Genomic DNA, 15282 nt, shown 5'->3' on the forward strand with positions numbered 1-15282 from the left:
TGCGCCTTCTCTCCGAGAGACATGTGAAACTGAGATCCCCTGTCCATTTCTACTGGTCATCCACAGTGACCTGGCCACCTCAGTCTGTCCAACCCTTTACCTGCTCCAGCATTTTGGTTTGTGATTACCTGATACTTTGCCTTGTACCTTTTTTAGGCTGCATTGCCTTACTGTCTGGCAATTGCAACATGTCTGATATCAGACACAGGTATTACCAGTCCCGCTGTACCATGTGCCTCCAGCTCACACTCCACTAACCGATTTGGTTCTGTTTTCAGCATGCCTACTGATGGAAAATGAATATCCTGACACAACACACCAACACAGGGTGGTACTGTGGGTGTGGACTAGGGATAGACCGATATGGCTTTTTCAGGGCCGATACCGATATATTGGTCGCAACTTATCTGTATAGGCCGATATTCTGCACATTCAATCACCCATCCAATGCAGGGTGGCCAGTGCCCCCATCCAATGCAGGGTGGCCTGTGCCCCCATCCAAAGCTTATTTTGCATGGTGTGAGTTCAGGGGGTTCTCCCCTCGCTCATACTCGGTGTCGTGAGTGTTGGCTTTCCTCCAGACTGGTGTGGACTGGCGCTGGCCACGATAAAGGGCCAGGTATCTGCACTGGCTATTCTTTTCCAACGCCCTGTGGCGTCTCATTCCGTAATTCGCACCTTTATTCAAGGTGTGCGACATTTGGCTCCTCCCAGGAGGGCGCCTTTACCTCCATGGGACTGGAACTTGGTTCTGTCCGTGTTACAGCGTTCTCCCTTTGAAAACATCCGGGAGATTTAGTTGCCTCTGCTGTCTATGAAGGTTGCCTTTTTAGTGACGATCACTTCGGCTCGCAGGGTGTCGGAGTTGGCGACGTTGTCTTGCCGCTCCCCTTACCTAGTGGTTCATAAGGATAAGGTAGTTTTGCGACCTAACTTCCTTTCTTCCTAAAGTGGTGTCTGATTTTCACCTCACTGGGGACATTGTGTTGCCTTCGCTATGTGCGAAGCCCAAACATCCCAAGGAGGTTGCATTGCATTCCTTGGATGTTGTCAGGGCGATCAGGGTTTACCTGTTGTCCACTGAGTCCTTTCGGAAATCGGATTCCCTCTTTGTCCTTCCTGAGGGACCTCGGAAGGGCATGGCTGCATCTGCGGCGACCATTGCCAAATGGATCAGACAGACGATTGTACAGGCCTATGCTTTGAAGGAACGGGTTCCACCCTTCCCTGTTAAGGCGCACTCTACCAGATCGATGAGTACGTCCTGGGCCTACCGGCATCAGGCTTCGGTGGCCCAGGTGTGCAAGGCTGCGACTTGGTCGTCGGTGCACACCTTTTCCAAATTCTTTAAGATTGATGTTCTGGCATCAGCTGATGCCTCCTTTGGCCGCAAAGTTCTCAGTGCGGCAGTGCCATAGGGGACCCTTGTTTTTTTGTGGGTCCCTGGCTGTTGGGGTGTTTATCCCCTGGATATTTGTTTTCCTGGGTTGTTGCTCCTGTTGAGCATTTTCTATTGCCCAGAAGGTTCTCTTACTGTGCTTGTAAGGTTCCTTTCTCTGATGTGGGTACTGCGTTGCCTTTTCTACAGTTGCGTCTCCCACCCCTCATGTCTACACTGCTTTTGGGAGGAGGAGCCTGCGGTTCGTCGTGCTGAGGCCAGCAAGGAGACACGGCGGCCATTTTATTGGTTGGAAACAAAGGTTCTGAGAGTATAGCTCCGAGACATGCTGTGATTTCTTCATGTAAACGTGAGTTGCCACTCTGCTTTTACTGAATAAACCTGTGAACGTACTTCACTATTGGAGTTGTCCCTCTTTTCCTTATGTTCACTTGTTCCGGTCGGAGCTGCTGAGGGAACACTGGGAATCGATACATGTCGATCTGGGCACTGATTTGATCACACAGGCTGTCTTTGATCCTTGTAATGGGGGTCATTGCAATTTGGTAAGAGGCCATTTATTATCTTGGTGGCGGTTCCTGCACTCGGGGCTTTTTCCAAGTTTGAAGTGGTGGACAGTTTCCCTTCTTTATTGGAGCACTCTCTGATGAACTTTTGTTTTCTGCACTTTTGTATTTGATCCATTTGAACATTTGTATGGACTGTGGATTCAATTGTGTTAGCGCTGCACCAATCCCATTCTATATTGCTATTTAGATCTGGTATTTCTGATTCTGGATCAGGTGCTGGCTGCTTTCATATGGTCTGTTGACTTTTTATTCATGTATGTTTTTAGCTTTACATTTTAGCGCAGCAATATCCCCATTTTCATATCCCAATAGTGATGACTTGGAGGAGGCGGCGACTGTCGGAGAACGTAAGAGAAAACGTAATTTTTGTAAAATCTTACCGTAAAATTCCTTTCTCTGAGTCCTCCGACAGTCGCCGCCCCCGCCCCTCTTTTGGGGTTTTTTCTTGTACACCTACTGCTATTCTATCAAACTGAGTTGGGAGGGATCACTGCAGGGGGGTATTGACCAGTGGGACAGCCCCCTTGGGTGTGTCTATGCTAAATGCTTTTGTTCTTTTGACTAAGTCTTATGCCTAGCTACTCCTGCGGAGCGGAAGTCAATACCCAATAGTGATGACTTAGAGGAGGCGGCGACTGTCGGAGGACTCGGAGAAAGGAATTTTACGGTAAGATTTTACAAAAATTCTGTTTTTTATGTTATCAGGCGGCGCTCTAATCCCCATCCCCCCCCCCCGTCTCCGGAGGCAGAAATTTTGGTCATATCGGCCAAGTTTGTGGCCGACACCAATGCTTGCAAAAAAGTAAATATCGGCCGCCGATTATCAGGCCAACCCATAAGTCGATCCCCAGTGTGAACTAAATAGAATAAAGTGCCATGTCCTATTAATCCAATGTGTACAAAGCTGAAGGTTGGGAAACATGGACTTTTAGGGCACATATTTGTATTTTTTCCTCCGTTCCTTGACGGACACAGCAACAGATCATTAGTCGAATGGGTTATGCTGCGCTTGCTAGGAGTAGGACAGTAGGCGGAAAAGGGGCAGGTGGTATACTCCCACTTCCTGCTCTAGGATTGTTTTTTTTCTGCCTAGTCAGGAGTAAGGACCTAGCTCCTTGCTGGGATCTCCTGGTCCTGGCATTTTTTCCTTTTCTTTGAACTGAATTTTTTTTTTCTTCTTTTATTATTGTCTGTTCCTGAGAACTGCAATTAATTTGGTTCCTGTGAGAACTACCCCCATGTACCCCCCCACCCCTTGAGGTAGGAGTTGGCTTTGCCACTTGCTCCGGTAAGAGGGGGTGGATGAGGTTGTTGCTGACCGGGCTGTCGGCCCCCTGGGGGTTAGTGACTGGGGCAGGGATGTCCTTTGGGGTTCCTGCGATGGTTATAGGCTGGGGGGAGCGGATGTCTCATCATCCACGGGTCTGCGCCTCACGTGGCTGGATCGGGCCGAAAATTTAGTCCACGGCTTTGTGGCCTACTTGTGGCTGTCCGGATATCTGGCCAGGCTGTCAGAGGACCTGACCAAGCTGTCCGACTGTCTGACCAAGCTGATCGGACAGTACTGCCAACGGATGTGCGCCTCACGCTGCCAGATCGGGCCTAAAATTGAGGCCGCGGCTTTGCAGCCTACTCGCGGCTGACGGAGCTGGCTATCTGAGTAACTGACCGGGCTGTCCGAGCTGGTGATCAAACTAACAGAGCCTCCGGTGGACTCACGTCCGTATCGGGCCCCGAATTTAGGCCGCAACTTTTTTTGGCCTACTCGCAGCTGGCTGCCTGAGCTGCTGGCCACGCTGACCGGGGTGATAGTGGACGGGTGTACACCTTCCCCCCCCCCCTATATAGTCAGTCTATATAGGCAGTCTATATAGTGGACATATAGACTGCCTGGCGCGCCCCTTAATCCGCGGGGGGCTGCATTTATTTATTGTTTTGAGGGAGATAAGTGAAGCAGCCATTATTGTGTGGGGGTACTCTTTCTGTCTGCATCACGGCGGGCAGGGGGCTTTCCCTTTCTAGGGGGCTATGTCCTTTATGGTGGGTGACCCTTAGGTCTGATAGGTGGTCCTTTTGTGGACCTTTAGTCAGCATCTCCTTGAGGGACTATGGTCTGCAACCTCCCCTGCTTATGTTCTCAGGGTGAGCTTAGCATATAGTGACTCTACTGGGTCTGCGTCCATGCACTTGCTCTGCGGTGAGGATGATTCCTCTTTTTACTGCGCATGCAAGGGCGCTGGTGGATGCACTGATTGTATCGGTGCAAGAAACTTAAACATGGGGGATGCAGCTGCTGCTGCGTCAGAGGCGCCAGTCCCCTCGTGGGCCCGCAGATCCCTTAAAGCGGCAAAGGTATTCCCTTTTCCTGCCTACTGTGACAAAATTGTCGCGAGTCAGTGGAGTTGTCCTAAACGCAATATGGTGGTGTCTGAGCGTTTCGATAAGACGGTGTCCCTTGAAGAGTCTCTGAGTACGTGGGCAGTCCCATCTGACTATCTTTGTCATTCCTAATGGTACCCATAAGGGTGAACTGGCTTTTCATTCCACCATTTCTCAGTGACTCAGTCAGACCCGTTTTTAGGGATATGAACTTAAGGATCTGATGCCACCCTTTCTTGTCTAAGCACACTTGCTACTAGTCGTTTGTAGGGTTTGCTCTGGTTCAGACTGCTGTTTCTTAGATTTGCAAAGCTGCTACCTGGTCTTTTCTTTGCCTTTTTCTTTTTTGAGTGTAAGGGGCTCATTGAGCTGCAGGCCATCCCCGGGTGTTTTTTAATATTTTTATTTTGTGAGCTTGTTGGTGTTTTTTGCTTGCCTGTAGTTGGGCTGCTTTTGGATGATGTCCTGACAGTATATGACTTCACATATCCCTCAAAAGTCTATAAAGAAAATTGTTTTTTTATGCTCCTATTTCTTGGGAGTCCATTGTGGGGCACAGATCCCACTGCTCAGTGTTTAATAATGGTGCTCTTATTACTGCTTGCTACAAAACACGCTGGGAGTAGGGAGGGGTTATCGTGTGCTGGTTTACAGTCTTTTGTTTGCCTAGGAATAATCTTCTAGTGGGCGGCAGTATAACCTGACCTTATGATTTCCTGTGTCCCTTATGGACTCCAAGAAAGGGATTTAAGGGCTAATACAAAAATCTTCTTTCTTAACCAATACCTAAAATATCGCCAAGAATTCCACTTTAGAGAGATTGTAGACATTGATATAATTCATCAAACATTTGTACTTTGTAAATGAGCTCTGGCATAACCATAGAGAATTGAGTTGCTTGTTTGTTTTTTTGCTTTAGAGAACACTACACTGTTCAAAAAAACAGTGAATGATTCTGTGAAGAAAAAGAAAAGTGTGACATTTGGAAAACCGCTGAGCCCAGAGCTATTTGACAAGACACTTCCCGCAAACACACCTTTACGGAAAGGAAGTACACCATACCGCCAAAGTGTATCCGATACTGCCACGCCAACTGCACAAGAGGCCATCCACCAAAGCCCTTGTCTGCTAGTCTCACAGCTGGACTTTGACTGCCAAGATGACGTGAGTGCAGGCAACAATGTGTGTGTGTGTGGTTGGTTATAGCACTGCAACTTTATTATAGTTTAAAATCTAAAAGTACAAATGTGTCAGACTCAACAGTCAAAATTTTGGCTATATCCACATCAGGTAATTGTCAGAGGAGAGACAGTACATGTACAATAAAACAAGACCGCCATATAGAAGTGTGGTCAATGTCCAGCTAATACTCGCAAAACAAAGATATATGCACCCCTTTGTACTTTCCCCATAAGGCATTGGATGGATAGCAATGACAACTAGACTTTAATACAACAGTGGTTAGTGAACCAAAACCACATACAAATTGACGAAGATCTTTAACATGCTAAGTCATCATTATACGTATGTTGCATAAAAAGGGGAGGAAAAAAGCAGATAAAGGAGCTCAAGGAAGGGGGTAGAAGGGAGAAAACGTAGGTTATGGAAAGCTGCAGCTCCCGGCTTGGCATCCAAACTCCCACCTCAACCAAAGATACCTTATCCAAGGGTTCCAGATTTTCTCAATTTTAGTTTTATCCTTGAGGTTACTAGCCAACTTTTCGTAAAGCATTTTTCCAAGAAATTTTGCTTTTTCTTGCGACTATTTTTTACCACTGGGGTCTTCATGCTTTTGCAATGATGTTTTGGAAGCTTGAAGGATATAAAAAGGGATTGGGAGTGCTTGGGAATGCAGTCTGTCAAATTGTTGAGCACAATTTTTGCATTTAGTAGGCAAATCTTGCTCTTTTTTTTTTTTCTTTTTTTAAATACAAATTCTGCTCTAAGGACAACAGTATGTGCTTCTAGGATGTGTTGACCCTGGTGGCACCACTGACCTGCTTGGTTTGCTGCCATCTGTCTATTAATACCTTCTGCAAATCTGCACAAGATGAAGGATAAAGAAAATTTTAAAATGTGTTTTTCTTAACTGGGCTGATTTGTCTGTGTCTTACATTAAGTATTTTTACATTGTGCATTTTTCTGCTTTAGGAGGATACCTTTAAACCACTTTCCCTTAGTTTTGATACTGAATCTCCCAGTCAAGACTCCACTATGTCATCACCAGGTATTCTACAATTATTTTATGTAATTTATTATAGGGCACAATAGCCAACTGGGTTTTGCCTAAAAAGTGTTACTATTGTTAGTAATCCAATCAATAGGTCGTTTGACACATGGCAAAGAAAATAGCTGGCATGCTCTTTAACGTGTTCCTTAACCCTCACCTTCAAATCATACCATGTAATCTAACTTCTATTGGAAACCCTAACACTAAACCTACATTCAGCATTCAACTTCACCCTGTATTGCCTTAGGCAGAACCCATCCATACATAATGCAGTGTTGGGATCCCAGAGCCAAAACCAATGTTTTTATGGTCTTGTGTTAATCCCTGCACAAGAGGATAATTAACGAAGTCATGCTCCCCATATCAACATTGAACACACCAGCTAGTGACAGGATGGGTGGGGGGTAGTGTGCTTCTAAAAAAGTGCAACCTTTCCTTTTGATGGATTAAACTCTGCTTTCTTTCAGGTAACAAGGATCAGGTTTGGCCCATTGATATCTTGGAAGATTTGACTCAAGAAAATAACCACAAAGAGGAAGAAGTATCTCTACCAATTTCTGTTGACTCTCCAGAGAATACCACTACAGCCGCTCCTGCACTGGATACAGGGATTGCTGATGGTAAATAAGATGCTGATCCATTTTGCCAAGGATTATGGGAGTAAAACTAGTTAAACTTAGATCTTGACTTCACTATAATAAAACAGACCTCGTTATTCCCTATTCTCCAAACTATTTCGGTACCCTGTATGGATATTAGTCTTTGTATACCCATTTATATGTAACTGGGCCTTAACGCAGAGTCCCAGTCGTTTTAAGTTTATTAATAAAGTCAGCAGCTACAACAAGCCGCCTTAAGCCTCACTCCTCTCACTCGCATCTCCCCAGTATCACAAGTGTGGGCACCCGGCTATGACAGCTTGTGGCTTTACAGCCGGGTACGCACTGTGCATGCGTAAGTCATGCTGCGCTTTCTCAGTGGCCGGGCAATCTTCTATGACGTGTCCCAGAAGCTTGAAGGGAGGGAGGGGATGAGCCGCCTAGGCAGCCTGAATAGAAGTGGCATATTTATTTTTACATTTAGTTCCGCTTTAAGAAAAATATTTTTGGTTAAAGTACTGACCATGTTATTACTTTTCTTCCTACTTACCTGGTACCGTGTTCTGAACAGTTGTGACTAGGAATTGCCATGTTTAGAAGGAGGCAGGGATGCTTTTGATGCTTTACCAATAGTTTGTTGTGTTTGCTTTGCTCGAAGTAGACTATCCGTTTCTTTGTCTATAATTATAGTATTTTGATATTCCAGAAACCTTCATTGCCTGTGAGCCTGATACTCTTTCTACCAACAGCAGAGTGACTCGAGCCTCCAATAAGAGCAAGGTAACCTTTACCTAGGCATTTCTCATTCTGTGTTCTCCATGTAATGTTTTTCTCACCGATAATGTTTGTCAGTCATGATAAGGAACCATTTATATGTGGGTTTATTTGCTGCATAAGCATAACAAGAAGGTAAAGTGGTTGTAAACTCAAAGATTACTACCGACCCCTCTGTTCTACTAAGCCATACTACACTGTGTATGTTTTTGTATAAAATTATGCCTCTAAATACCTTCTTTCAGTTTTTCTGTTCGGTCACGTGACCTCCGGCCACTCTCCTTCTCCAATCGAAGGTTTACAGCTGGAGGGGTTGAGATCCCCCTCTGACGGCAGCAGGGAGGTCTACGTGATTGGGAGAGGAGACTGGCTGGAGGTCACGTGATCGAACAGAAATTGGCTGAAAGAAGGTATTTAGAGGCATAATTTTATACAAACATTTACATGTAGTATGGCTTAGAACAGAGGGGCTGGTAATCTTTCTTTGACTTTACTGCCAGCTCCTAATAGCGGCGGGAGGGGAGGGGCGAAAAAGAGAACACACAAACGCGAGCTGACAGTCGGGGAGAGAGAGTAGAGCAGCGGGATGACTGAGGCACGTAACCTGACCACAGTATCGTGGATTAGCAGCCATGATAACCATGGTCAGCACAATAAGGGGGACACAGGAACAGGCAGGATCAACCCAGGTTTTTTACAGCGTAGAAAGGAACAGATTAGACGGCACAAGCACTGTGCTGTTTAACACAAGTTCTATTCTGGTGCTAATAGACATATGCCGGTTTTCGGTAATTCGATATATCGCGGTATTGCATAGCCACGGTATTGTTATTGTGGCATTTTTAAAATACCGAGTTTCTCTGTCAAGTCTGCCTGACTTGTGAATTGATACATTTCAGTGAGCTGGATGACTCATTCACTCACACAGCTAATGCCTATCAGCATTAAGTCTCCCAGTTAACTATAAACAAAAATGATTACATTGTATTTTTTCCTTCCCTCTGCCAGGGAGAAAGGAAGTTTAACCTCTTAAAGACTGGATCTTTTTCTGACACTTGTTGCTTGCAAGTTAAAATCAGTTTTTTTTTTGCTAGAAAAGTACTTGGAACCCCCAAACATTTTATATATTTTTTCAGCAGAGACCCTACAGAAAAAAATGGTGATTGTTGTAATATTTGATGTCACACTGTATTTGCGCAGCAGTCTTTCAAAAGCAATTAATAGACTTTAATGAATAAAAAAAAAAAAAAAACGTAACAGTAAAGTTATCCCAATTTTTTTTTTTTTGTTACACAGAGAATCGTGATCTTTATTCCAAGCTAAAAAATCGTGATTCTCATTTTGGCCAGAATCGTGCAGCTCTAATATATATATATATATATATATATATATATATATATATATATATATATATATATATATACATACATATATATACACACACACACACACACACACACACACACACACACACACACACACATAGCAGCCCACATTACATTATTATATAGCCATCAAGCAGTGTCTGGCCTACCTGGTGATGACTGGTCCTGGCGCTCTGATCCGATGGCCTGGTCTTTAAAGGGGCAAATCCTTGCGATCCAGAAGTGGTTAAACCTGCAGGAGGACCGGTGTTTTTATCTATTAATGACTTTACTATTGCTTTAGGCCTGGTTCACATGTATGCGGGTTGGCGGCCCACATTTGCACAGGCATAGCAGCCCATTGATGTGAATGGGCTTGAGCTGCTATGCCTGCGTTTTCAGCTGAAAAAAGGTGCATGCAGAATTTAAAAAAATGCAGTGGCCATGAAATCCATCCTTCTTTTGCACCATGCGACTTACCTGCCGTTGCTGCACACGCAAACTGTTTTTAAAAGCCGTGCCCACGTATACAAAAAATGCAGAAAGCTTGCCAGAGCAGGAACTGCAGGTTAGTCGCATGGTGCAAAAGCAGGATGGATTTCAAGGCCACTGAATTTTAAAAAAAAAATGCTGCATGCACCTTTTTTCTGCGGAAAATGAGGGCATAGCAGCCTGTTCAAATCAATGGGCTGCTATGCCTGTGCAAATGTGGGCCGCCAACCCGCATACATGTGAACCGCCAACCCGCATACATGTGAACCGCCAACCCGCATACATGTGAACCGCCAACCCGCATACATGTGAACCGCCAACCCGCATACATGTGAACCGCCAACCCGCATACATGTGAACCACCAACCCGCATACATGCGAACCACCAACCCGCATACATGTGAACCAGGCCTAAAGCAATAGTAAAGTAATTTATAAACAACACCTCCTTCAGGTTTAACCACATCTTGACCACAAGGATTTGCCCTCTTGATGACCATGCCATCGGATCGGAGCCGAGTGCCAGGACCAGTTATCACCAGTTAGGCCAGACACTGCTTGATGACCTATTTTAGGCCTGGTTCACAGAGTCTGTACTGACTGACTATATAATAATGTGCATAAGTGAACCAAAGCCCCTAAATTCAGCAATGAAATTGAAGTGAGGTGGAAATTTAATAATTTAAATTTAATAATAGAATACCGTGATAATACCGTATACCGTGGCAAAACCTTAATCAATTAATCGCAGCATGAAAATCTGATACCGTCACAAGCCTAGGTGCTAAAGGCCATAAAGTCTTTTAAGATAAAAGCCAATGAAATGACAATCAAAGTTCCACCAAGGATAAGTGTGATCTTGTAAGATCAAAGTAGTCTTTGAAATCTCTACAAATCACCAAGGAAGGGGTAAACTCAGTGTGATGCGCACTGTGCTCTGCTGCTCCTTCAGCCAGCAGAAACTGACAGCTGCAAAATACAAATAAAAAGGCAGAGTGCACCGGCTTCTAGTGCAACACAATTTATTGGATAGAGATAAAAAGTAACAAAATATACTTCACACTCACATGGTGTTTTTAAACAAGAGCATCTGTATAGGCTGTGGTATCTTCCTGGCACAGAGGGCTCCAGGCTGGATCCAGAGAGAGCGGCGGTGGATAGTCCCAGTGTAATGGTGTGCAGCTGCCGACCAGCTGCACGTTACCCTTCTGTACATGCTTTTAATGGGTCTCTTCAGCTCTGAGTTTGTGGGACCAACAGCCTGAGTTCTCCTGCAAATCCCAAAGTTGCTGTTCACCCCAAAATTAGATATAGTCTGCTGAATAAAACAGTTCCCATTTATTTCATCTGTGTATTTTAGTTTGCCTGGAGTTCAGCTTCAATATGGAGTATGTTTGACAACTTGTAAAGGACAGTGGTGGTGGTGGTGGTGTGGTGTTGGACAGGATGTTATCCCTGCTAGTTGGTTACTGTTCTTTAAGACTTCATTACAATTGTGACCAGGCTTTCTGCAGTTGGGTTACTTTGCTCTATTTGGTTCACCATGATTTCATGAACACACCAGAAGCCTGGAATTTTTTACAACACGGCGTCGTTGGAATCCTACTTGCATCCACCCAAAACAAGCTAAATATTTTACTCTATAAAAATAGAAGCATGGGAATTTTTTGCCTAGATGGATGCAGCATCGGTCCGATGTTGCATCTGTTCCCCGCCAACTCTAAGACTGAGAAAGGATTGATTAAACACCACGGATCACTTAGTTCTCAAAGCTCCATTAGCAGAGAGCTGGTGACAGTCACCGCTGTTTGCTCTGCCCTCCCGTGCTCACTGGGACGCTCGGCTGTGGAGGGAGCGGGAGCAGCCGGCTCAGGCTCTTAGCAGGTCGCTGAGTCAGGTGCTGGTCCAGATGTGGCGGATCCCGACCATATGGCTTTAGCCTGCTGTCTGCTAAAAACAAGTCACAAAAGTGCAAAACTGACTGCACTCCTGTGATCCACAGGAGAAGTAAAACCATACGAGCTTTGGCTGTACTGTAGAAGAAAGCTAGAGGAGACATGGCCATGAGACCAGGATCTAAATACAATGCTTCTCCTTAGCAGGTTGGCAGTTCTGAAGATCCTCCTACAAGTGACAACTCTCAAACAGCTGACAACAGCAAAGTGGAAGTGAGTGCAACAGCCAAACCACCTTCCAGAAGAGTCCGAAAGCCTGTTTCCAGCAAGAGAGTTATGGTAAGTGTTTTTTTTTTTTTTTTTTTTTTTTGTTTTACAAATGATAGGTGTAAGGCTACATTCACACAGCAGTTTAGATGCGGATTGTTTGCTGCATTCAGAGACTGCAAAACTATGCCTTTTGGACTCAGCAACACTATGGCCACTTACAAATTGGCTGATTTGCATTCAGACTGTTTTTTGCGGACAAAATTCAGCAAAACGCTGATCTTCGAAGCACACTGGCTGCCTTTACGATCAGTCAGAGCCTCTATTAGCATGACACTGCCAAGAGCCATTACATACGAACAACATTAGCACTGACTGCTGATTGAGTACACATATGACAGCCGCTGTGAATGTAGACTTCGGAAAAATATACATATCTGTATCTGATATACAAACATATCTGTATCTGATATACAAAGTAACAGTCTGTCATTGCTGTGCCAAGCATGCATAATCTTATGGGATCTCCATGGATTGGACTTTCTTTGAGCAGAAGCGCATCAGTGTTTTCCTTTGCATCTTGAAACCTTATAACCCCTAGCGCTCAACAAAGGAATTTTACACTGTTCATTTACCAGATTGACCATTGGATCTTTGGTTTTGGATAGGACTTCTGCTTTGATGCGCCATCCACCATATTACCATAGCCCCCTCCTATAACTTGGTCTTATTGCTTTATGGAGTGCACTGGATTCCTAGTATTCATTTTAAACGAGTTGTAAAGTTTCAAGGTTAGAATGCTTTCAGGTGAAAAACCTTCCTGTTTGCAGCTGCCCCCTAGACCCCCTGTTGTTATTACCTAAACCTGAATGTTCCAGCGACGAGCACGAGCCCAGCGGCTCCAGCCGCTGTCTCGGGTCCTCATTGGATAGATTGATAGCAGCAGGAGCCATTGGCCCCCACTGCAGTCAATAAAATCCAGTGACATGAAAGCAGGGCTGAGTCCTGCTGTCTGTGTCAATGGACGCAGAAGCGAGACTCAAGCGCACCCGCGCGGGTGCCCCCATGGAAAGCGGCTCTTTGTGGGTGCACCCGATGAAGAGGAGGAGCCAGAAGCAACGTCTTTACACCCCAGAAGAGGAGGATTGGGGCTGCTCTGTGCAAAACCCTTGCACAGAGCAGGTAAATAGAACATGTTTGTTTTAAAAAAAAGAAAACGAACCAATACAATCAGGTCATGTTTAGCTGCCTGCCAAACACAATCTGTTGTATAAGATGGGCACTGGTCATGTTAACTTGTGGCTGGATGCTCTGGGGCCAGTAAACTGCCTTTTTATCGCCCCTTGGCCATCTGTGAAAACGAGGCTTGTAGCAGAAATGTGAAGTTGGAGCATTCTAAATAATGCCCACGTTTTTATAGCCGCTTGCATATGCAGGGACTGGGAAAAGAAGGGTCAGCATTTTAAAGTGGAACTCGTAACTTTTTGATACTGTCACTAGACCATTCATTTCAGCAAAAATCATCCCATAAGATAATATGTGCATTTTATGAACCTGTAAAAGCCTCCCTTGCATCAACATGCAAAAGGCTTGGGACTGTTGCTGAGTGCTACTACCATATTGGAAGTAATGGTAGCAGCCCCAGCAGACTTCGAGCTATGACTTAAGTGACACATTATAGGATTTACCTTTGCACCACCTCCAGAAGCTACATAAAAGTTTATATAGGCAGTTGAAGGGAGAGGCAGAGGATCTGAGTCAGCACAGATAGTAATCAGACACTTCCAGAAAAGGAGGAAGCCGTGCTAGGGAATTGACTCTGGAGTAGTCAAATTTTCTAGCAAATTCAAAAGCAAAATTGCAAGTGAATAAAAAATGATGGAAATGGAAAAACACTGCATGTAAGCATTTACAATACTTTTTTTTTTTTTCTCTTCCTTCATTAAAGAACATAGCTCCTGATCTAGTCAGGAGTAAGGACCTAGTTAATTGCTGGAATCTCTGGTCCTGGCAATTTTTTTCTTTTTTAGATTTTTTTTTTTTCTCCTGTGAGATCTACAATCAACTGCCGGACTGGGCATTGGGCTGGATAATCTGGATCCAGTGGTCACCCCATGGGTGGGGTGTCCCTTTACAGTGTTCTACACTTTTTTTTTTTTTTGTGTGGGTTCCCCTCTCCACTCATGGAGTCCCTGGAGCATATTTCACCACCTGATCCCCTCTCAGAGGCTGTCGGATGCTCGTTTCCTCTGTCTCATCAGATCCAGAATCTGATTCGGCTGCCATGGATGCGAGTTACCCTTCAGGGTCTGCGTCCACGCACCCTGCATGCTCAGATAGGATGATTCCTCTGCTTCTCTAGCTGCACATGAAAAGGTGTTAGTGGATACACTAATTGTATCAGTGCGAGAAACCCTAAAGATGGAGGAATGCGACTAACGCAGTATCGGAGGTACGGGTCACCTTTGGCATCCACAGGTCCTCCAAAGCGGCAAAGGTGTTCCCCCCTTACCTGCCGCCTTTGACAATATTGTCACAAAACAGTGAGGGTGCCCGAAATACACCTTTCCAATCCCTAAGCATTTCGCAATGCGGTACCCCTATTGAGATTCCCTCCTTTAAAAAATAGACGGTTCCTCCTGTGGTGGACTCTCGGGTTTCTAGTTTGAATAAAGCAACTGTAATCTCGGGTTGAAGAGTCCCCGGTCTTCACAGATCTGGCTGATAGGAGGTCGGAGGTCTTGACCCGCCATATGTTTACTGTGGCTGGTTCGGCACTTAGACCAGTATTTTCTATTGCCCTGGTGTCACAAACTATGACAGAGTGGGCAAAACTTCTACGCTGGGACCTGGAGGGGGAACAGCTCCCCCTGCCTTTGTGGAGCTGGCTGATCAGTTAGTCCAAGGGCTACAGTTTGTCTGCTACGCATCTAGGTGCTGCTCCCTTGATTTCTAGCTGGTCTGTCTCAGCAGTGGTCCTGTGGCTTATCTGGTTAAAATGCTGGTCTGTGGACCAGGCTTCTAAAAACACCTTATCCGATCTTCCATTTGTGGGGGATCGCCTGTTTGGAGCTTCCTTGGATGACATCCTGGGGGGGGGGGGCTTTCTTTTCGGCTCACAAACTACCTTTTCGTGCCTCGGGGTCTCAACAAGGGATCTAGGCCCTTCAGGGCCTCCGCCGGGGGTTCTAAGAGGTCTTGGTCCGGCAAGCCCCGAACGGGTTCTGCCAGACCTGCGGACAAGACTTCCTCCGCATTAAGGGATGCCCTCACACTGGGGTGTGAGGACGTCTTTGCTGGTTTCCGGATCCGTG

General features: G+C 45.3%; 1 protein-coding gene across 1 annotated transcript in view; it reads left to right on the forward strand.

Moving 5' to 3' along the window:
• CDCA2 (cell division cycle associated 2) overlaps positions 1-15282 on the forward strand; it is a 75855-nt gene that overhangs the window by 42365 nt on the left and 18208 nt on the right. The window contains exons 9-13 of the mRNA XM_082253685.1: positions 5267-5511; positions 6499-6574; positions 7045-7197; positions 7883-7956; positions 11906-12040. Coding sequence (XP_082109811.1) covers positions 5267-5511; positions 6499-6574; positions 7045-7197; positions 7883-7956; positions 11906-12040 — 683 coding nt within the window. The remainder of the gene's footprint in view (positions 1-5266; positions 5512-6498; positions 6575-7044; positions 7198-7882; positions 7957-11905; positions 12041-15282) is intronic.

Source organism: Pelophylax lessonae (assembly GCF_965119305.1).
Source record: "Pelophylax lessonae genome assembly, chromosome: 4".
Classification (NCBI taxonomy): domain Eukaryota; kingdom Metazoa; phylum Chordata; class Amphibia; order Anura; family Ranidae; genus Pelophylax; species Pelophylax lessonae.